Source organism: Epinephelus moara, chromosome 6, assembly GCF_006386435.1.
Source record: "Epinephelus moara isolate mb chromosome 6, YSFRI_EMoa_1.0, whole genome shotgun sequence".
NCBI classification, from domain to species: domain Eukaryota; kingdom Metazoa; phylum Chordata; class Actinopteri; order Perciformes; family Serranidae; genus Epinephelus; species Epinephelus moara.
In genome coordinates, this window is record NC_065511.1 from 31,346,036 (window position 1) to 31,369,013 (window position 22,978).

General features: G+C 40.6%; 2 protein-coding genes across 3 annotated transcripts; both read left to right on the plus strand.

Moving 5' to 3' along the window:
* The first annotated feature begins 278 nt into the window (after positions 1-278).
* mboat7 (membrane bound O-acyltransferase domain containing 7) lies at positions 279-11,094 on the plus strand. Of its 2 annotated transcripts, none has more exons than XM_050047855.1 (9): positions 279-414; positions 1,943-2,022; positions 2,932-3,061; positions 3,440-3,566; positions 3,666-3,822; positions 4,229-4,424; positions 4,731-4,883; positions 5,051-5,227; positions 7,252-11,094. In XM_050047855.1, exons 2-9 carry the CDS (start codon positions 1,947-1,949, stop codon positions 7,655-7,657), a joined length of 1,422 nt encoding a protein of 473 aa, XP_049903812.1. In that variant the 5' UTR covers positions 279-414; positions 1,943-1,946; the 3' UTR covers positions 7,658-11,094. The 2 variants fall into 2 exon arrangements, with proteins under 2 accessions (XP_049903812.1, XP_049903813.1); XM_050047856.1 differs by having other exon boundaries at positions 325-414; positions 1,940-2,022.
* Positions 11,095-11,705: 611 nt separating this feature from the next.
* tmc4 (transmembrane channel-like 4) lies at positions 11,706-22,964 on the plus strand. The gene is made up of 16 exons (XM_050047834.1): positions 11,706-11,906; positions 12,088-12,280; positions 13,328-13,476; positions 13,590-13,739; positions 14,480-14,565; positions 15,741-15,886; positions 16,101-16,248; positions 16,383-16,541; positions 16,630-16,787; positions 17,479-17,605; positions 18,742-18,839; positions 19,863-20,046; positions 20,127-20,257; positions 21,222-21,377; positions 21,528-21,606; positions 21,744-22,964. Exons 1-16 carry the CDS (start codon positions 11,852-11,854, stop codon positions 21,831-21,833), a joined length of 2,109 nt encoding a protein of 702 aa, XP_049903791.1. The 5' UTR covers positions 11,706-11,851; the 3' UTR covers positions 21,834-22,964.
* The last annotated feature ends 14 nt before the right edge of the window (positions 22,965-22,978 follow it).

The following is a 22,978-nucleotide window of genomic DNA, read 5'->3' on the forward strand; positions in this document are numbered from 1 at the left end:
GTTTTTTCTTTTATTCCCCTAGAATATTATACTGTATATAATGTATAATTGGCTCTCGAGTCTATGCTGTAATGACTGACTGATTATCATTAATATTCCAAGTTTGTATTGTAGTATATTTGTGGGCATGAAATATGTTTTTAAAATATTTTTAATGACGTACCAGAGGTTATGAAGTGCAGAAGCTTTAAATTACTGCGGTGTTTTAGTGTCAGCGCCCATGTCAGAATGGTTGAATCGACACCCCTACGTTTAGAATGGTACGTGCCATGTGGGTGGCGTCATTCATAAACCAGGAAGTCATTTATACTGTGTTAGCGGTGTGAATGGGTAGTTTGTATGAGTGTGTCAGTGTGTAGGCTCTGTCAAGAGTCCGGAGTGATTTTTTACCTCGGTGATAAACGCGTTGTAAATGTGAGTAATTTAAAGCTTTAAAATTGATGCATGCTAATTTAACGGTCGCTCACAGCGGTTGCTAGCTAACGTTTGGATACCAGATGCTAACGTTTGCACAGCTGTCTTAACTTCCTGATAAATACAGACAGGACTAGAGTGGTTTAACCTCTACCTCTTGAATTCAGTCTGTCCTGTCTTTATATTTTATTATCATTTACAAAGCAGTCATTTAGTTATACTTTGTCAGGCTATGTTGCTGTTAGCTAACCTCATCGCTCCTGGAAGCAGAGGAATGCTAGCAGACGGGAGTCAGTCAGCTCTGAGCTGGTTGTAAGAGTCCTGAGGAAATTAAACTTTGTGTATTTGTACTGTATAGCTCATTACACCTACTGAAATATGAGAAAAGAAGCAGCGGTTTGCTCCAGTTCTCTCGTGGGCTCAAATAACATTACAGTCCGAGATCTATCTATGTCACAACTCAGCTACTTCCTATGTTAACTCACATATAAGTTCCTGTGTTGTTCCGTGTTGTGCACACATGGTGTCCCTCACACTTGATCTCTTTATTAACTTTTATTCAAGCCTTGAAATTTATTCATAAGGTGCTCTTGCATAACTCTTAACCAAAACTGCTTAAAGGGGAACCACGCCCATCTTTTTAATCCCTACATGTTGCTCCTATGGGCTAAAACAGTCCAGAATATTAGTACAAATGAACAACTCAAACTTGCGATGCCATAGGCTGTAAAGTCTGATGCTGCTCCACTGACAGTGAATTGGGAAAGATGTTATAGATGACAATGAGAGCACCCAGGGTAATCTTGTGAGTATATGAGCATATTTTCTGTCTCATCGCTGAGGACAATACAGCAGAAAAAGCAAATTTGTGTATACAAAAGAAAAACATTTGTGGGTCCACAAAATCAAGCTCCCATCCATTGTCTATAGAGCAGCTCCAGACTTTACACCCTATGAAATCACAAGTTTGAGACTTTCCTCATTGGTTTCTGGCTATTGGAATTCTCAATTTAGGTAGTGTTCCCCTTTAAAAAAGAAAAAAAGTGTGCTTCAGCTGGAGGACATATTGTGAAATACACCTTGAAGATGTCATAACTATCACTACTTCTGGGCAAACTGCCAAGACAGACGATAGACAAAAAAATATCGGTATTTTTTAAGAATATTAAGAGTAACTGCTTTTGGGTTTATTACTAATAGGTGGCTGTAAAAAAGCATTACCACAGATGTCAACAAGGAGAGAACTGATGACAAAAGTATATTTTAAAATAGCTTATAGACTAAGAGGTAACATGTCTTTTTAATTAGAGAAAACTCTCAGGCCTTATATGGTCACATTTTTAAAACTTCATCCTCAGGATTTAATTTTGATGCAGATACACAAATATTAGCTTCAAGAAGGCAGTATTTGTTGCAGGGATTGTGTTGTATCGCCTGTGTGTTGTTCCCTCATAATTAAGGATGATTCATGTGTGCATAGTTTTCTTTATGAGCAAGTTTGGAGCTGATTGTGTTTCTCTGAGAGCAGAGCGATGTCTCCCAATGAGCTGGTGTACTTGGGAATCCTCGCCGCCTCCATCCCTGTTGGAATTCTCTTCCGTTACCTCAGTGAGTATTTTAGAAGATAACATGATGAGCAAATTGCATTGTTTATTTTACTATTGGTCAATGCTGTATGCCTTATGGTCTCTGTAACTGGTTATGTCCCAAAAATAAGATATCTCTCTTTACAGTGTATGTGTGTGTGATAAAAAACTAGGATTTGTTTTAACATATGGAGGCTGAGTGGAAAGAATACCAAAAATATTATTGTTTTCAGCTCCAACCCTCCTCAGGATGCTCATGATTGTACACATCCTGAAATAGGTCTGGGCAGTCTATTAATAGAAAGCTCTCTGTTTTTTGTCAGGATGAATAAAGTGAAAATCTTCTTAACCGTCTGCGCTCCATAGCCTACTATTAAGGATTAGCGATGTTTAATCTGGTGTTTGGAGAGACCATGAGCAATACTGAAAGATGACTTATTAATCTTTTCCTTTGTCCAGGTCTCTGAGTTTTATGCGCCTTAACCTAATGTTAAGCCTGTCTGTGGCTTTGCAGCATCAGTCTTTTGTTTTGCAAATGCAGTTTACAGTGTGTGTGTGTGTGTGTGTGTGTGTGTTGTTCTGTTACTGCTTTGCAAATGTATCCGTGCATAGGGACAGGGATGACTTTTATGAGGTGATGTGTTTTTTCCATAACACTGTTGGCCTCACGATGGACAGTTATGGACAGAGATATTATCTTTTTTATTCCACACATTCTTTTTCCTTGTCAAAACCTGGTGCCTGTGTTACCCACAATGCAACTCATCTTCATCTGTTTTTAATGCTGCTGGAGAAGAGAGCAATAGGTGGAAATATACTGATCTTTTAACACTTTTCATGCTGTGTCTTGGTGCTGTGCTGGGGCTTTTCCCTTGTAGCTTATTGGTAGATTGCAATAGTTTTATAACTTATAACTTTGCTTTCACTTCAGGTCCTCCTGTGAAGCAGGGGGCATCTCTTCTTCTGGGCCTCTCTGTCGCCATTGCCACCTGTAACATCCATACCCTCCACTCTCTGGTGACGATTATTGGAACATGGATTATTATAAAGAGCAGCTGGAGGTGAGAGATCAACATCAATGAATTTACAAACATATTTAACAGACAGAGACAAAGTTGGCATGTAACTAACAACCATTTTTTATTTATTAATCTACAGTAATTAATATATCTATAAAGGGTCTAAAATGTCAAAAAACATAAAAAAGTCCAATACAGTTTCACAAAGCCCAAGATGATGTCTTGAAATTGCCTGCACCTAACCCTGCAACACCAACAGTCTAAAAATCATACATATTCAATTTACCATTAAATACAACAGAGAAAATAAGCAAATGCTCATACACCTTTTTTCACCAAATTAGCTCTGTTTTTTGAACCCGTTCCATTCAGGATTCTTGAAACATAAACTCACTCATATCATATTTCTCTGTCTACCAGACATGCCCCGGCACTGAGTCTCAGCTGGACTTTTCTCTACCTCCTCTTCTTCCGCCTGGTCACTTGGTTCGGTTTGCCACCGCCAACACCTTTTGCCAACGCCATCCAGCTACTTCTCACTCTCAAGGTACTTAAACATTGTCAAAGATATTGCAGCAGCACACAGTGTCTTTACAGTTTGTGCTTCTTTGTTGACTCTTGTTGTGTCTTTCTGTTTCTAACTCAGATGGTGAGTCTGGCCAACGAGGTGCACAGCTTCCACATGGAGAAGAAAAAGGACGTGAGCTCCTTCGCCAAGTCTCCCGTCATTGGTGGTCTGTCTCAGGAGCCCTCCCTCTACGATATTCTGTCCTATAGCTACTGTTATGCTGGTATAATGACCGGTAAGTCTGTGAAAACGTCTTCTCAGAATAATGTTGGCAGGAGGAAGTTGTGTCAGCTCTGATGTTAAAGTGAACGTTTAGAAGATGTTTTATATTCATGTGTGTTGTTGATGTTTATTTGCTTTTGCATGAATTTTAACTGTTGTCTCTCTTTGTCTCACTCTCTGCTACTTGTCCAACATTGTGTGAGTCCATATCATTTTCAGTCTTATTTAAAATAACCTCTGGTTTTAATATACCTCTACTCTTTTTGTTTTCTTACTCCCCTTTTTCCCTTTTCCTTTCTTTGGAACCACGCTGTCCTCCACTCTTCCCTCTTGTGTCTTGCATTATCCTTATTGTCCATTTTCGCTGTCTTCTCAACGCCGCTTTTATTCCGTAATCTCCTCCCTCCATCTCCCCAAAGGTCCGTTCTTCCGCTTCCAAACATACGTTGACTGGCTAAGGCAGCCGAGCCCGCTGGCCCTTCCTAGCTGGGTGCCGTGCCTGCAGCGTCTGAAGCTGGTTCCTGTCTACGGCGCTCTGTTCCTGGCTGTCAACTCCGTCTTCCCACTGGCCTACGTTCGCACAGAGGAGTTCCTGGATCGAAACTTTTTCTTTAGGTATTGTTACAAAGCATCACTGCTCAGATAATGTCTGTTATTGATTGTAACAATGTGAGGTGTAGATTTAAGGGGGCAAAATAATGCTCCAGAGTTAGGCTGAATTTTGGTGAGGAAAAAATCGGCATTGCCATTTTCACAGGGGTCCCTTGACCTCTCATATCAAGATATCTGAAGGAAAATGGGTTCTATAGATACCCATGACTCTCCCCTTTACAGACATGTCCACTCTATGTGAGGGTAAATGTCTGTAATATCTCTGCTGCTGTTTGGTAACATAGAGAAGTTTTCTGTGTCTCTCTCCAGGTTTTTTTACATGATAGTAGTGTTCTTCGTGTTTCGGATGCGCTTCTATGCGGCGTGGTGCGGAGCTGAGGCTGGCTGTATCAGTGCAGGTCTGGGCTGCTATCCAGAGAAGGCGCTGTCCAAACCTGGAGGAGGACCCACCGTCAACTACAGGTACATCATCACTGGACTAACAAGACTATTAAAAGAGGATGCATCAGTATTTACCTGTGTTTTAAACTTTGATTGTATTGAACATCTTGGTCTGTGTGCACATTTGGATGTTTTCGTAGTTGAAAGTTTGTTCTCTCTTTTTAAATGTTTTTTTTTTAATGTCCCAGTCCTGATCCCACTGCTGAGGAGAAATATGACTTCAAAACCATCCAGAACATCGACTGCTACAACACTGACTTCTGTGTGAAGGTCCGCCACGGCATGCGTTACTGGAACATGACAGTGCAGTGGTGGCTGCATCACTACATCTACCCCAACGCTCCCTTCAAAGCCTATGCTCTCAGGTAAGGCTTTATGTGTGCCGCAATCTCTGCGTATTTTACAGACATGAAGCCCCAGACTCATCCATAAATCCCTCTGTGGTGTATTTGGGCGTCAAAATGCCTTCATTTGGCGTGTGCAACGAGATAACAATTTCGAATGTGAGGTAATAGCAATCATGTCCAGATTTTAAAGCATGTTTTTATAGTCATTCTCTCTTGTTTCTAGTCAGCTTGGGTCTTTTGGTGTGAATAAGCGCAGGGATATCAGTGAAGCTCCCAGTCTGAAGTCAGAAATTACGTCTTATCTTTTTAGCTAATTCTGTTGTTGGATGGTAAAGTTAGATGTTGAAAACTAGGGGCTGGTGTTATTCTCTGTTGTTACTGTCAATGTATCCCATGAGAAGACCAAAACCAACAATGACTGAAGGCGTTTTTGGACTAAACAGTTCTGTGTACCCCCGGAGAAGAACTGTCCACTGCAGAGCTCCCTCGAGAACTACTGGGCTTTTTTCCCTTTCTGCATCCGCACCTCCCACAGGAACACTGAAGTGACGTACTGTATGCCGGCCAGCAGTTGGTGAAGCAGCATCACTTCTGCTTCGACAGTTAATAGTGTTGTATTTCCACAGTGGTAAATATGTTTGATAAAGCCTGGGCTTCTCTGTCAGTCCATTTATCTATTTTCTTTGATTTTTTTCATCACGAGCTGCTGTTTACAACAGGTCTTTAAAAATAGCAGTTGCCGGTGCTGCAGTGGCTCATGTGTTCGATCAATCAGTGGTGTACATTTACATCACTCAGTTCTTCTTCCGTTGTGAAAGTACCTGCTCTGAAATAATAACTAATAAGTCCCTCAAAACTGCATTCTAACTAAAATCATTCCTTGTTCTTGCGGTGGAGACACAACAAAAACAGAAAAGTCTCTCTGGTCCAAAGACACCTTCAGTTCCTCTGTATATCCTCCTGAGACCCTGTGTCCTCATATGAGGACATCACATTTTGGGTTTACTTACTTACCTTATACTTCATTCTGCTTAACTTAGACCTGTTGTCCTCATTTGTGGACACTTTTTTGTGCCATCTAGTGGCAGTAAGAGCACAATACACTAATCCATGTAAAAACAAGATGATCTCTGCCAAGTCAGTCTGCAGGTGATCCCGACACAAAAGTGGACAGGGTCCAAAACCTGATCACATCTAATGGCTGAAACTTGTCTATTTATGATTAATAGTGTTTGTAGTTTAATGTTGCAACAAATTTGACCAATTTTAGCAACAGTAACAAGATAAGACACTGTTAATTAGGAAGTACTTGTTTGAAGACATTGGGACTTTATTATCATTGACAATGTTTAGTTTTTTTATACTTATCGGGTCCTACTGATCCCAAATAGCTTAAGGAAATTAAAAATGTATACCAAATAAAAGTTCAGGTCTCAGGAGAATTGCAAGTCTTTAAAAAAGGGTCATGATTATATGCTTTTATTTTAAAAGACAATTTGAAATATGTTCTTATAACAGCTGCGCACTGTAGTATTTGACAAACACTCCTCAAATAGACACAGAAGAGTGCATTTTTTGGGACTGACTCAGTCATTGATTTGGTTCACTAGTAAGTATTTACGGCGGCAGGATGGTGTAAGTGGGTGCAATTTAAAAATAAACTACAGTGCTAGTACTCATTGAAATGGAGGAGTGTGTCACCCAGTGCAACAGTGTGGCTCATTTATGTGTTTTTAAATAGTTTTGGGGCAACAATGGGAGTTTATTATGTCGGGCTTTGGCTACACAGTCAATTCTTACTAAGTAGGATCAATGTTGGTTTTGGTCTTTTCACTAGATTTATTGACAATTAGAAAAAATCTGATTATCACCAGACATATTCTTTGATTCTTATTTTATTAGATAACTTCTGCTGTGCTTTAACTTCATCCTGGTCGTGCTGCAGAGTTCTAATTGTTTTACCCCAAATAAATGACATGACAGAAACCCTCACAGCGCCGTGTCTGTATGACTTCAGCATCTCTCCTGTCTGTGACTCTCAGGGCCGGCTGGACCATGTTCATCAGCGCCTACTGGCATGGCCTACATGCCGGCTACTACCTCTCCTTCCTCACCATCCCGCTGTGCATCGCAGCCGAGTCTGCCATGGAGTCCTCCGTCCGAACCAAACTGGGTCCTTCTGGACAGAACATCTTCGACTGGATTCACTGGTTCCTGAAGATGAGGGCCTACGACTACATGTGCATGGGCTTTGTGCTGCTCAAGGCCTCCGACACCATCAACTACTGGACGTCCATCTACTTCATCATGCACGTCATCGCCGTTTGCTGCATTTTAGTGGGCAAGGTTCTGAAGGGAGGGAAGAGGGAAGGAAGGAGAGGGGACAAGGAGGAGAAAAGAGAGGGGGAGAAGATAGAAAATGTGAAAACTGGAGAGAAAACAGACTGAATTGAGGTACAGAAAAGAACTGGGTGGATACTTTTTTTGGGACATGAGGAGGAGTTACTTCAAGACTAGAACATCCAACATTGATCTCACCAATAGTCATCTTTCTAGCAACAAACATTACACAGAGCTGATAAGATTTCTCATGGAAAAATGTAAAATAATTAAAAGTGTGTGATGTGTAAAATCCGCTAAAAGACATTCCATATATGTACATGTACATGAAAGTACTCTGAACACTGGGAGAGGAATGTTTGAGCTCAATGAATGTTACTTTTGTAGTGTCAGGAACTGGGGCGACTGCCTGTACAGGATGTGTACTTTTATTTCACAACACCATTCCCAGTTTTAAGTGTTTAAGTAAACTCAGAATGGTCAAAATGAGGTTGTTGTGATGTCAAGATGCTGTTTAAGAAGCAGGCAGCAGAGCGAGGCAAACAATAATCAGCTGAATTCTCATAATGATGTTATAAATATTTAAAAGAGGAGCAGATTGAATGTGATTAAATTGAGCGTCCATAACCAACAATGCATTCCAGCAGCACTCAGTATTAAGTTACAGCACATTTATACTGGAGTACAGAGAGGAGAGAGTGTGATGGAAAAAGGCTCAGGCTTCAGGCTCAGCTGTCATGTTTGTGTGTGAGCATTATCAAAAAGTTTAGAATATAATTCTGCTGCCATTTTGCATCTTAAATCAGCACCTTGACTGTTTCTGACCTCAATAAATATAATTGTGATGCAGAAAATTTACAATGTAAAACTGTAAAACTTACTGTGCAGCCCTTAGTAGAGGTCTGCAGGAGCAAAGCAAGGTCCAGATCACATTTGTACATTAAGACTTAAGTGTTTTAGACGATGGTTTTAAAGCTACAGTTGGTAACTTGTATAAAAATAATTTCCTGCTGAAACTGTCTACATACTACGGTCACACATGAGCAAAATTAGCATTGGTTAATATTTGCCTCCTGAAGGGGTGACTAAAACATTCGCTGCCAGTGCAAGGCAAATTCGCATCTTCACATTGCGTGTAGTTCAACTTTGGTGAACTTTGATTGCCGAAGTTGCAGCCTCAACTAGTTGCATGTGGAGGAGATGTTGAATATTGCCATGTTTAACCAGCTGATACTGTTTGATATTACTCTTTAGAAATAAAAACCGCCCATATGAGTGATGCTGCCTGATATGAGAAAGTTTGCTCAGGCCAGTACGCTGTGCTTCATTTTGGTTTGATGGGAAAAAAATGTATCGAGTGTATTTTGACAGGTATTGCGATTTGGATATGAGTTGCGATTTTAGTAACAATGGTAATCTTTGCATTTAATTTTCTCTGACAAAAAGTATAAATATGATGATGTGATTATTGCTGCACTAAACAGGTATGGTCTCTTACATCTGGAATATAATTTGTTGGCCGGAGCATCTCTGCAGCACCACAATGCTTCATTAATAATATGTTGTGACACATTGTATCTCTATCAAAAAAATTGTAGCTCCCAGATATTATATATAGGTATAAGAACTATGAGGTGGAGAAACCTGATTTCTATCTGCCTCGTGTACAGCTGTGTGTATGTAGTGACAGTTTCAGCAAATACGACAAAAAGTACATTTTTATTAAAGTTACCAGCCACAGCTTTAAGCATTATAATGTTCCTCTTTTTTTCCCCGTAGCATTTCTGTGCTTTGGTTCACTCCTGTGATCCTGTGAATCCAAAATGTCTCTGTTTGTATTTTTTTTTCTTACTGTTGATCTGCCTGTAACTGTAAGCATGCCTGGAACATGTGCACTGACGTCTCCGTAGCAGTGCTGTATCCGGTGAAGGGTGCGCTCTGTGAAAGAACAGCAACAGTCCGTTCACTGCCAAAATGTCTGTACTGCCATCGTGGACCGTTCAGGGTTGGGACCAAACATTTGATACCAAAAGTGGCAAGTTTCACATCATAACTATAAGCTGCCAACATGAATAACAGCACAGCTAGGGCCGGGCGATGTGTTCAAAATCATTATTGTAATGTTATTTAACACAGTGTTTTTAAAAAATGCAACATGAAAATTTTCAAACTGATGTGTTTGTATCACATATGACCAGACTTATCAAATGTGTAAAACACTGTAGTCGTTTTAAATTAGAGATGACTTTTAGGCAATTAATCAATTGGTCGATTGACAGAAAATTGATTGGCAACTATTTTGATAAGTGAATAATCGTTTTAATAATTTTATAAGCAAATATGTGCTGTACTAGTGTATTAGTGTACTCACTAAATGTAAGAGTTTGATGCTTTTCTTTGTCACACATGTTGATAAACTGCTTAACTTCGGATCGGCGAACCACTGGTCGGATAAAACACCACAGGGTTCTCACTGTCTGGAGAAACCTGGAATTGCATTTCTCAATTTCATTTCATTTCAAGTCATGGAATTAGGTTGTGTGTGATGAAACTGTTGAATCTGTTAAAACTGTTAATCTTCAGTGGATAACCTTTCACACGATGTAACATAAGGGAAAATTTATTTTCTGTAACTGCCGATGTAACATAGCTCTATGTGATAATGTTTGACAATGTTTTGTTGACCATCCCACAAGTTTCTCCTCATTTTCTGTCTCTCCCTTCATGTTTGCCAGCTAGCTGAAATTATGTTCGAACAGAGTTTGAATCTAATATGTTTGAAAAATGCAGAGCAAGTTGGGCAACTTTTTTTTTTATTATTGGTACTTAAAAAGTCATGGAAAAGTTTGAAATGTTGTCCATGAAAATGTGCGGCAACATGACACCATTTGAAGACGTCACCACCATTTCACTGTTTTCTGACATTTTCTTAACAAAACCACTGGTTAATTGAAAAAATAATGGGCAGGTTATTTGATGATGTCAATATTTGTTAGATTCAGCCCTGATTACATGTGAACAAGCCCAAATGTGTAAAACAAAAACCTCAGTTTTGTTGGTTTTAATTAGAGTTAGAGTGATAACATATGTTCATATCTTTGTGATACATCAATGCCAAAGTTGCTAAATGGTGATATTGAATAATCGCCCGGCCCTAACCCCGATAAACTGTGAACAGTTGGAAAACATGTTGAGAGTTGTTTCACTCACACCTGTCTCAAACTGTGTAACTCCACTGTGTCTCTGTTTTCTATGAGCATGACTGACAGCAGAACTGAAAGGTCTTACCTCCGTGTTTGTTTGGTTCTCCACGTTACCTGGAACTGAGATCATTTGACTTACAAATTAATTTTGTGTCATGCCTTTACCCTCTGTGTGCCAAGAGCCAAGCCTTGTAAAAATGGTTCCCTTTGTTTTTATTACTGTGATGTTGTGACTTTTAGTTCCTCTTTTGACTGCTTATCTCCCGACTATTTATTTTCTGGCATTTTGTGTGGTTGTGTTCTTCAGCTTCACTGCACCAGCTGTAACACTCCCTACTCTGTCAGCTTCACTGCACCAGCTGTAACACTCCCTACTCTGTTCCCACCTGCCTTTTTCTTTCTTCAAGTCCACTTTATGTGATTATTTGTGGTATTTTTTGTTCATTATTTGTTCATAACTACCTTGAGTAAGTCAGTTACATGAAGCTTGTGAAAAAGCTTTTATACATGACATTTTTTCAGCTGTCAGACTGAGGAATCATTAACTCTCGGGCATTAGTGACAGCAAACACGTCTGCCTAGTTACCTCACAACAGTGTTTCAGTGCTTTCTGTGAGCTAAGAGTAGCTGCAGTCCTTTGATTAAACATTTTGTCGCCAGTAGATTCATATTATTAACTTGTACACAGCTATAAGATGTATTTAATTTGTTGCCATCACTGCCCACAATAAAGATTCACCAAAATAATTACTGAAACACAGTCAAAGACACTTCTTTTATCTCCCTTATATCACAAAATACTTCAGGGTAACCTGTTTCCTTGCTTCTTTGTTCCGGCAGATTATTAGACCGTGCAAATTGTAAATGAATGGTAACTACCTCCTTGGGAATAATGGGTTAAATTGCACAAGGAAGTACCTGTGTGGTCATTTACAGAGGGAGTAAAGTCCGTGAGAGAAGACAACAGGGAAGGTGTTCCTGGACAGGCAGCATTTCCTCATGACGAGCTGGATCAGCATTTGTTTTATTCTGGATTTGTTGTAGATGTGGTTACAGAGACAAGACTTTAGAGCTGGTTGTGTTAAACTGCATCAGAGAAATGGCCAGTGGACCACAGAGACAGAGCTCCATAGAGGCGTATGACTATGCTGAAGGTGTGTCTTTTTTCTTACCTTTGATTGTGTTTACTTGAACATATCTGTTTATTTTAAACTATATATCTGAATCAAATCGAATATCTGAATGATGTCACTGCTGATATGGAATCATATTTTAATCTGACTGAATTATAGTTGCTCATTTTCTTTGCTGTTTTTCTGTTCTTCACTCAAACAGTCACACGAAGTGATTACCCCAGTGACCGGCGGTCGCTAAGGCTACGACGGGCTTCATCTCGAGTGTCCAATCAGAATTACCCTCAGTTCGACTGGAGCTCGACCCCAGCTGCAGAGGATGGAGAGGGCAACAGTGGAGCACCCCAGGACCTCAGAGGCATTCCTCTGCCCATGACGCTGAAGAGAGCTGTGAGGTATGAAACCTGCTGCTGGATGTTTGGTGGTGTATTTTTTAAAGTGTCTTAATTAAAGGAGCAGTGTGTCGGATTTAGTGACATCTAGTGGTGAGGTTGGAGATTGCAACCACATCACGTAGTGTCATTGGGCCCAAAAAAACTTTGTTCAACGTTTCAGATGCAACCATCCACTGTTTTCAGCAAAAAAAGCTCTAAAATCACTCTAAAAAAGAGTAGACAGACAGTGAGTGGGGAATATAACAGCTACAGAGTCAGACGTTTACCCCAGAAGTTGGTAGAGACCAAAAGCAGAGCTAAAACAGAGTGAATATTGGGCTTGAGGCTCAATTATGCTCCGTGTTTTATAAGTACACGGACACAGGTGGAACCTTCTGTCTGTACTCTACATTCATTTCATCCGTATTTGTGCACATTTTGTGAAAGCTTATGGATATGGAGCAGTACCACAGGAGATTGTAGAGGGAGTAGTTAAAGTGAGACATGACTGTAGGCGACAACAAAGACATTTAAAAAAATGGTGTAATGGAATGAATTGTTAAGTGAAAAGAATTCTCTGTCCGCACGTCACGATGAATTAAATGGCCTCACAGACCACTCTCGTCTACAACGCTGCCTCCATTTACAATATTATGACCTCCTCCACTGTTGCCTCCTTTGTTGTTGTGTGAAACTTTTGACTCCGCCCTCTAGTTCCATCTTTTGGCTATATTTATGCTAACATGGAGGTATGAGGGCAGCAACGTTTACAATGTTTAAAACACACAAATCTATTTTTGTGCGTAAAGGAAGTATAAATGAGGCCTTACACTCATTAGGGTGAAACAGAAATGTTATGCATCCCAATTGATTGAATAGATCACTGTGAACTGTACCGACTGATGACTGTCTTTTGTTTCCTTAGAATTAGGACCAAATCGTGTATTTCTTTTGAGGGAGTGTTTTGAAAATGATTATGAAATTACAGACCCATAAAAGGAAGTGTTATCAATAATTATATCACAATAATTACTTCTGAGTCATTCAAGTGTCCTTTGTCCAATACAGGCAGGTGCAGCAAATGCGGGTGCCTGTAGTTTCCAGCAGAGAGTCCTGGAAACTGAAAAAGGCCAAATCTCTGCGTAAATTCAAAGACAACGCCAGAGGATTCCTCAACTTCGTCACACCATGGAGCAAGACTTTGCAAAAGATTGGAGGTAAATTCATTACCACAGATAACTCATACTGAGTACTCCATGTATAAAAAGGTCAAAGAAAAGTGTGTTTAAAATCAAATTTTAATTGAAATCATGACCCTCTGCCCCCACAGGGAACTTTGGAGGTGGCGTCCAGTCTTACTTCCTGTTCCTGCGATTCTTGGTGGTGCTCAATTTTGTTTCCTTTTTACTGATTGCTGGGTTTGTCATCATCCCCAGCATTGTCTTCAGATCTGTTGGGACGAGCCTCGTTAACAGCACTGGTAATGATGTGTTCAGGCTGCAGTTTGTCAGCTCACTACATTTCATTTTGCTTTAGCCTGAGGATAACACATGGCAGTGGTACACTGTGTTTTCATGGTTCTTTGTTTCCCAGTATTTCTTCATTCTGAAATTTTAGGACAGCTTTTTCTCTAATATAAACAGGAAGCCATCTCACAGCTTGATGCAACAGTTTCTAGGCAACAGCCCGGCCTCTTGGAGGAAATGTAGACAGAGACAGCAGTACCAGCTGTGATATTCCCCTCAGATATAAAATAAAATGGTCGTTGGTGCATGAGTGGAGAATTTATTCCCCAAATGATATCTAAATAAAAATGTAATGACCTGATTCATCTGTAAGTTTGTGTGAGTGGAGATATAAGGAATCATTTTGTCATGCTTGACCAGGAACTTAAAATAGTTTCATCATTTTTACCCTCTGTCATTTTCACAAGAGAACATGTCACAACGTCTCATTTCATTATAAAGCCATTATGTGAGGAAACAAGCTTTATCGAGATGACAGTGCAGGGATTAAGAACCTCTGCCTCTGCTATCAAGTGAGTCACAGGCCTCCATTTAATCACCGCTGCAGCTTTCACTTTCCCTCGCTTCCTCTCTTTATGTTACTCTTAAAACGTTAGGACAACTACGTGACCTTTACGTTCAGAGAGGGAAAATACTGTAATCTCTGAGAATGCATGCAGAGATCATAAAGCTTTCCCCTTGCTGTGTTTTCCAGGTCCAGAGGAGTGCATGGATTATGACCCTAATCCTCAAGGCTTGGTGGTTTTCTATAATTACTTCCTTGACTTGCTCTCAGGAACGGTGAGAAACTGCAGCATCGCAGTGACATACGAGACATGCAGAACATGTAGCAAAACAGATAATAGTGTTTTTAACGACTCAACATTATGATTCTTTACATCTTTGGCATTTTATAAATGTTAAAAGTCTCCAACACAAAGCTGTAGCCAGGACGTTAGAAACACTGAGGTCATGAGTTCTACACGTGGCATATTTGGATAATACTGTTTGATCCTTTCTAGATGCTTACACAGCGTCTTAACGTCTCATTTCTCTCCAACAGTTAGATGAGAAGACTGATACTGTTCTCAAACATTAGAGGAATATCAGTTTTCTCATCCAACTCTTGGCAAGAAAGTGAAGGAACATATAATCCAAAAATGTAAAACACCTGCTTTAAAACAAAGTCGATGTGTGTCGATGTGAAGTTTGGTTCAGATTGGACCGTGTATGCTGGAGTTGCAAATGACTTCCTGTTTAGTGGTGAAACACTGACATTTGACACCTCGTCAAGGTGACACGGTTCAATGGAAATTCAAGCTTTAAGCAACTTTTGGTGTCTAAGGTCTTTAGATGGTACAAACAAAATTGGACGTCAATCGGATTAAATTTGTAGGTGGAGTTCGTTAAAGTATGACCCCTGGAAATGGCCAAAAAATGCACAGTAGTGGCAGAGTAAATTCAAAATAGCTGACTTCCTGTTGGGTTTAGGCTATCACTCCAAGAGACGTTTTTGTATGTCTTGGGACATTACATGTGCCTTCCAATTTTCGTACATGTAGGTGAAACCAGCTTTTGGGGCTCTTTTATAGAAGATTTGTAAGAGGCGCTACTGAGCCTTTTTTTTTTTTGCACCTGAGCGTGAGACCCCTAAAATACCACATTTTTCACCAGTTGTGATATGTGTGCAAAGTTTCATGACTTTTCGAGAACCTTTAGGTCCTCAAAAAATATTTTTGCTTAAACTTTACAATATAAAACACTTCTGCTAATGAGTATCTCACCGTGCATGCCGTGAACAAAACTGGATGCAAACAACCCTCCATATTCCCCACAGTAGACGTGACCTCAGTGTCCTCAATAGTAGCTACAGCTCTGCTTCAGCACTCTGCTCCTGTAGTCTCTGCTGTTGAAGGTAAATTTAAACACATGCCATAAACATTTGGTGCATTTGACATCTTCTTCTCTTTGTTCAGGGCTTCATGGAGTATTCATATCTGTTTTACGGCTACTACAACAACACGATGGTGGAGGACAGTAACTTCTCCTACAACATCCCCCTGGCCTACCTCTTCACTGCTGTCTTCTACTTCATCTTCTGTCTCATTTGTATCATTGCACGGTCAGTCAAACATGTTCAGTGTTCATAATCCAGATGCAGCCTGTGTGTGTGTGTGTGTGTGTGTGTGTGTGTGTGTGTGTGTGTGTGTGTGTCTATGTGTGTACTCAGCTGTCTCAGTACACTGAGTGACATTTAAAAGCCAGAGTGGATAGTTCAGTCACCTTGACCTGCATCTGTTTCCTCTTCCCTGACTTGCTGGCTGCTTCCCGAGCAGCTTGGGGACTGCAGCTCGAGTTGCCGTGGCAACGGGAGGCAGCGCTTTAGGCAACTACAGCATGATAGTGTTCACCAGCTGGGACTACGGTTGCCTGGGTGATCGAGCTACCAAGCTGAAGCAGAAGAACATCCACTACCGGCTACAGGTCAGAGGGGATCTGTCCCACTTAGCGGGATGGAGGATGGTCTTTTCTCTCTGCAGCACAGCACAGTTTTACATAATCGTTCCCTGCATGCTTTAGGATGAACCCTGTCTGCCTGTTTTCTCTCTGTCTGTCAGGTGGATCTGGAGGAGGAGAGAATAAAGAAAAGGGCAGCCGCCCTGACTTTGTGTCAAAAAGTAGTTTTATACTCTCTACGTGTCTTCATGTGTTTTGTGTCATTCGGGCTCATTATCGCAGCGTTCTATGGCATCTTCATGGCCACCGTCTTCAGCCAGGTAAATGATGGAAAAGGAAAGTGATAATGGTTATGTCTTAGGTCTGAAAGTCTTTGGTGACCTTTTGGTTCCCATCTCTGATAAATAGGAACAAAGCGGGGAGGATGGGATCCTGGGTTTGATCTTTGAGTATCTACCCTCCATCGTCATCACCACCGGAAACTTCCTGGTGCCGCTGCTGTGTGACCAGATAGCCCTGATAGAGCGATACACCCCCAGCACCACCGTCATAGTGGCACTATTAAGGTTAGCACAGGTGTTTTAGTTCATTTGGGTTTGTAAATTATAAAATACCACAAGAAATTTGGCGGCGCAGTGCAGTGGTTAGCATTATCGCCTCACATCAAGAGGGTTCCTGGTTCGAACCTGGGCCTATTACAAATTCTTTTTCTTCATATGTACACACATTTTCATGTACACATATGTTTCCCCAGTTGCATGCTGGGGAAATACTTTGCAGGACTGTCAGTTACTGTTCATAAACATGTTTGCCTGTAAAGGTGAGGGTAAAAGGTAAGAGCCAACCGCACATTCACTGTCGTTTTGCATTTTGCCTCTCTATATTTGCATTTCTCATTTATTTTTTGGGTGCTGTGTCTCTGTAATGCCTGCTGTTTACAGTCTGGCACCTGGTCGCTACCTTTTTATGAAGCACAGACCTCACCTGAGCGCTGTGGAGGAACACGCCCATAGATGTCCCAAACATAAAAAATTAAACAGAAAATAAGAAAATCAAAGTCTACCAAAGTCTACGATGGTAAAAATAAGGGTTCCTCAAGAAAAAGGTTGGGAAGCACCGATCTAAAATACTAGATGATGTCTCATTTGGGGTTAATCTCTAAATAAAGTATTTCTGATTCTGATAAATCTAAAAAAATATAAGTATCAGTATTGCAGTTGTTTTGATAATGATTAATCATTTCTCCTCCACATACAGGGCAGTGTTCCTTCGTCTGGTGAGTCTGGGTGTCCTCCTCTTCACCCTGTGGGGTCAGATCACCTGCGAGGGCGACACAAGTAGCGCAGACTGTTACAAGTGCCAGTACAACAATAAAGTCTACCCGGTAATTATGAGTGCATGAGACTTACTTTAAAAGATGCTTCTCTTTCACAGACAGGATCGAAGGAGTCTCCAAGCTGTGAGCAGAACTGCTCAGGACAGGGATAGAGAGGGATTGAGATAACAAACACACCACAGTTAGGAGAGGATTTGTTTTTCTAATCTAACTTTGCTGTTACGGCTGTGTTTACATGAGCAGAGTTTGCATTTGCATCATTGCAGAGACACAGTAAGCTCTGAGTTAGCCGGAACAATGAGGACTGGGAAACAGAAACAAACAGAGTGGCACCTGTGAGTCACCAGAGTACTGAGAGAATAGGAAATGATGCTGCCTGACATATGTTTCCAATCTGTTGCTATCTAACAAAGTCATAACTGACACAATAAAGCATCCTCAGTTTGACAGTTTTTCACTAAACCATGATGGTGGCAATGACGTCTCTTTTGCTGATACTCTTAAAGGTCCAGTTGAATGATTTGGGGGCATGTCACATTCACCAATTCACATGCACAGTCCCACACTGATGGCTGAAGCTACCTGCTACTCAGTAACCGTTCACTGGGAAGGAGCCGGGGATTAAGCCGACGATCTTTCAATTAATGGATGACCCGCTGTACCTCTGAGCCACAGTTGCCCCTGTATACAATGGGCAGCAAAACATTCACAACTATTAGTTTATGATCACCTGAAAATAAGAATAGACGGTTTTTGCTACCTTAGAATGAGCTGTTTATATCCACATACAGAGCGGGCCCTCATCCATGGAGTCCACCATGTTGTTCTATAGTAGCCCAGAATGGACAAACCAAACAGTTGCTCTAGACAGGGACATTGGCTGTTTGTGTTTTTACATTGGCTTCTGTAGTCCTGCAACCTCTTGGCACATGGGAGAAGTTTCAGTTCTGCAAAATCACCACTGCATGTCACTAAAACCTTCCCACTGGACCTTTAAGTAAAATGTATGTATATGTGTAAAATTTATGACATGGAGTATAATTACAGTTTATGTGTACAATGCTGTGATTAGGAAATAATATCCTAGATTATGAATTTGGGGTAAACAAGGTCTATTTTTAATCATTTCAACATTTAAATGCTGTAATACAGGTTCATCTTTTTGTCTCTGTCTCATCATGTAGTGCTGGGAAACTCGTATAGGACAGGAGATGTACAAGCTGACACTGTTTGACCTCCTCATCAACATAGCTGTGCTCGTCCTGGTGGAAATTCCACGCAGGTACACATCGCTGTGTGAACAATGTGTCTGTTAAACACGATGGAGAATGTGCAGACTCTAGTCATGAGTTTGATGACTGTAGACTCGACCTCACAGAAATAAGACTTGCAACTCAACTTGGACGTTAACACCAGTGACTCGTGACTTCACCTGAAATTATACCCAAGCTAATTTTGTTTGCATACAAAAATTATGCAGTGGTCAACAAACAACAAATTGTAGTGTGAATAATATGCAGGTAAAAAATTACAGACAGAGATGCAACAACTCCCAAATTCATTCGACATTTTAAGTTGCATATCCATCCATTTTCATCCGCTTATCTGAGGCCGGGTCTCGGGGGCAGCAGGCCAAGCAAAGCACCCCAGACGTCCCTCTCTCCAGCAACGCTTTCCAGCTCCTCCTGGGGGACCCCAAGGTGTTCCCAGGCCTGAAGAGATGTAATCCCTCCAGCATGTTCTGGGTCTGCCCTGGGGCCTCCTACCAGTGGGACATGCCAGGAACACCTTTAACGGGAGGCACCCAGGAGGCATCCTGATCAGATGCCCGAACCACCTTAAGTGACGCCTTTCGACGAAGGAGCAGCGGCTCTATTCCGAGCTCCTTACCCTATCATTAAAGCTGGACCCAGCCACGACACGGAGGAAACTAATTTCAGCCACTTGCACCCGCGATCTCATTCTTTCAGTCACTACCCAGAGCTCATGACCATTAGTATAGCAAGCTAATGCTTAGCTAACGTTATTACTCTGCTGTTAAAATGGCATTACATTTGAAGAGGAGCACATTAAGACTTGTTTTGGACTCAAAACTCAAAGTTTAAGACCTGGGACTTGACTTGGAACTTGTGTGCAGACTTGAGACTCACTTGACTATTACTTGATGCTCTGGAGCATTTTACCTAAACTTTACTTGTGACTTGCAAAACAATGACTTTATTGTCAATGACCTCTGGTGTGTAGATCACGTTGAGAGTGACATATGCAGCTGTGTGACTGCACTGTGTTTTTGTGTGTGTGTCAGGATTGTGGTGGACCACTGGTCCAATAAACTGACCCAGTGGGTGGGTCGGCAGGAGTTCGTAGTTCCTGCCAATGTGCTTGGGCTGGTTTATGGTCAGACTGTGGTTTGGACAGGAGCTCTGTTTTGCCCTCTGCTGCCGCTCATCAACACCATCAAGTTTATCCTCCTCTTCTACTTTAAGAAGGTGAAGATTTCACAGCCAACATTTCACACAATGTAAGTTTGTTGGTCACCAACACTCTGCTTTGCCACTTTCCTCCTCAGATCACACTCTTCAATAATTGTCGTCCAGCACTGAAGACGTTTCGCTCCACCACCTCCACCTTCTTCTTCCTGGTGGTGCTCCTGTTCGGCTTTGGCCTGGCCGCAGTGGTCATGGTCTACAGTCTTGCTGAGTGAGTGTTTTTTATTTTAAAGCTGGCTCTGCATATCTGAATCTAAATCATTTAAAGAAGTTTGGCAGGATTAGGTTTGATTTGTGGCGAGACACCCCAGGTGGAAACATAGCCTCTCAAATTTTGACATTTTGCGTTTTTTGATTTATGTCTTTTTTTAGACTATAGGAAAGAAAATGTCCAAAATAAATATTATATATATTATTATATTATATATAAATATATTTCAATATAAAAAGTCAGAAAACTTGTAATTTTATGGTTGAATCTATGTGAGAAGTTTTAACCCATTCACCTGTAGTGTCTTATTTTTAGTCTAAAACTGTAATTGCTTTTTCATTGCTTCTTTTTAGGCAGCAAGAGTGAAAATTAGTCATCTAATATTTGTTGTGTTATAGTTACAGAATGATGAAGACAGGTTAAGAACAATTAGATACAAAATACAACCCCAAAAAGTTGGGACGCTGAGGAAAACTTAAATAAAAACAGAATGCAATGATTTGGAAATCCTTTTTGACCTATATTATTAATTGAATACAGCACAAAGACAAGATGTTTAACGTTCAAACAGATAAAAGTGATTGTTTTTCGTAAATATACACTCCTTCTGATCCCTGCAACACGTTCCAAAAGAGTTTGGACCAGGGCATGTTTACCTCTGTGTTACATCACATTTTCTTTTAACAACACTCAGTAAGTGTTTGAGAACTGAGGAAAGTGATTGTTGAAATTTAAAAAGTAAAATTCTTTCCAGTTCTTGCTTGATATATGACTTCGCCATACATTTTCAATGGGAGACAGGTATTTTCTGATTTATGGAGTGATAAAAAGAGATATCCCAAATCACTTCTGTAAAAGCCTTTGACTCGAATAAGTTGTGTCACTGTCAGAAACACTGGATATACAAATGTTCTCCATGTTATATCACATTGTTGAAGACCAGTGTTTCCCTCCCTCCACCCAGGATCCATCCTTCTATGGGCTGCGGTCCTTTCCGTTTCTTCCCCAACATGTGGTCGATTGTTCCAACATCTTTCTACGGCCTCTCTAAAGTCACAAAGGAGTTTCTCTTCTTCATTGGCTCCCAGGCATTCTCCATCCCCCTGTTTGTGTTATCCTGGTGAGTGGACTTTCTATCATTATTCTGCTGTAATGTACCTAAAAGTTAATAGAAAATGCAGCCTGTATTTTATCTGCACATTATACAGCCCTTTACTGTCCATTTTACGATTTTACTATTTCATAATAATGTCTCCTTTCTCCCCGGCAGTGTGGTGATGTGTTATTTCATAGCCTTAGCTTCTGTTTATGGGAAAAGTGTTGCCCTGCTAAGAGCTCAACTCAAACTGGTAAGTTATTGGCATTTATATGTACAGTGACTTGTAAAGCAAAGACTTACATGGTGTTGAATTTGGTATTATGTGGGTTAGCCTCCTGATACTCTCATTCAGTTTTACTAATGCAGTGGGGGGTCTCTGGCTTACAGGAGGGCCGTGACAAGCAGTTCTTGGTGAAGCAGATTACGGAGCTGAGTCGACATCAGATACTAGAACATACTGCAGGAGCACAGTACTGAAGATACCGGAGGGACCATGTTAAGAGGTAGTTAGTTAGATAAGGCTGGCTCGGGTTTAGTTTAGTAGAGAGAGATAATTTTTGTTAGGAAGAGCTGAAAAAAGTAAATTAAAACCTGTTCATTATTCACCAAACTAAGCTAGCAGTATATCAGAATCAGGTTTATTGCCAAGTAGCATTTCCTGTGCAAGGAATTTGACTTTTTTGGTGCATATACAGTAAACACTGTAAGAGAAAATAAAAGTAATACCAAAGTGAAGACACATGAATACAGTACACTATGGTAAACTATCTGTGTGACAGATCAGAAACTGAGAAAGATACTGACTATGTACAGACTCAGTGATCACAGCCTGGCCACAGAGACTGACAGACACAGGCAGACCTGGCTGCCTAGAGAAGACAGACTGTGTCAGCTCTGTCCTCAGAGACAGGTGGAGACAGGGCTACAATGAAGCACATATGAAGACATCAGGACTAAAATGCAACACCTGCTTGGAGAAAACCGTGTCAGTGCCATAGATGCAGCAACATATGTCAGTGCATGTCACAGCCTAGGAGACAACCAACACAACAACATATAGTTCATCTCATCACAGATCACACTCTGCCTTTTTATTTACTCCTTCACTTAATACGTTTTTTTCTCACTTAAAATGTATGTCTTTACATTTATAATAATATATTGTTGTTACCTGTTTTTGAATTTCCACTGTCTTTAATTGTAATTGTGCTTTGGCAACACAAGGAATGTCATGCCAATAAAGCATTACAGAATTTAAACAATGAAATAAAAATATGTAAACATACTAAGCACAATATATCTGTTTTAAAACGAAAGCACTGTAAAGTTTTGTGCAGGAATGTCCAAAATAATGTCCAAGGAAGGTGCACAAGTATAGAGAACATGTGCAGTATACATAGATGATAACAATCCAACAGATTTATAAGAGATGTACGTTAAGACAGATGTAGATATTTTGTTTGTGTAACATGTGGTTAAATTATATAAAGCTGTGTATAAATGCCATGCATGCCTCATTTGTGTCTGTCCCTGCTAATATAGACAGCTACAGTATGTCCTTTGTCCTTTTACATAATAAAATGTGAGGTGTTATAGCACCCTCCAGTGTCCACAGTTGGTAC

Coding starts and splice junctions, on each gene's coding strand:
- mboat7 (XM_050047855.1), top strand. CDS start 1,947: ATGTCTCCCAATGAGCTGGTGTACTTGGGAATCCTCGCCGCCTCCATC. Junction 3,062..3,439: donor ATTATAAAGAGCAGCTGGAG/GTGAGAGATCAA, acceptor TCTGTCTACCAG/ACATGCCCCGGCACTGAGTC. Junction 3,567..3,665: donor AGCTACTTCTCACTCTCAAG/GTACTTAAACAT, acceptor TTTCTAACTCAG/ATGGTGAGTCTGGCCAACGA.
- tmc4 (XM_050047834.1), top strand. CDS start 11,852: ATGGCCAGTGGACCACAGAGACAGAGCTCCATAGAGGCGTATGACTAT. Junction 20,258..21,221: donor ATGGTCTACAGTCTTGCTGA/GTGAGTGTTTTT, acceptor CCCTCCACCCAG/GATCCATCCTTCTATGGGCT. Junction 21,607..21,743: donor TAAGAGCTCAACTCAAACTG/GTAAGTTATTGG, acceptor TCTGGCTTACAG/GAGGGCCGTGACAAGCAGTT.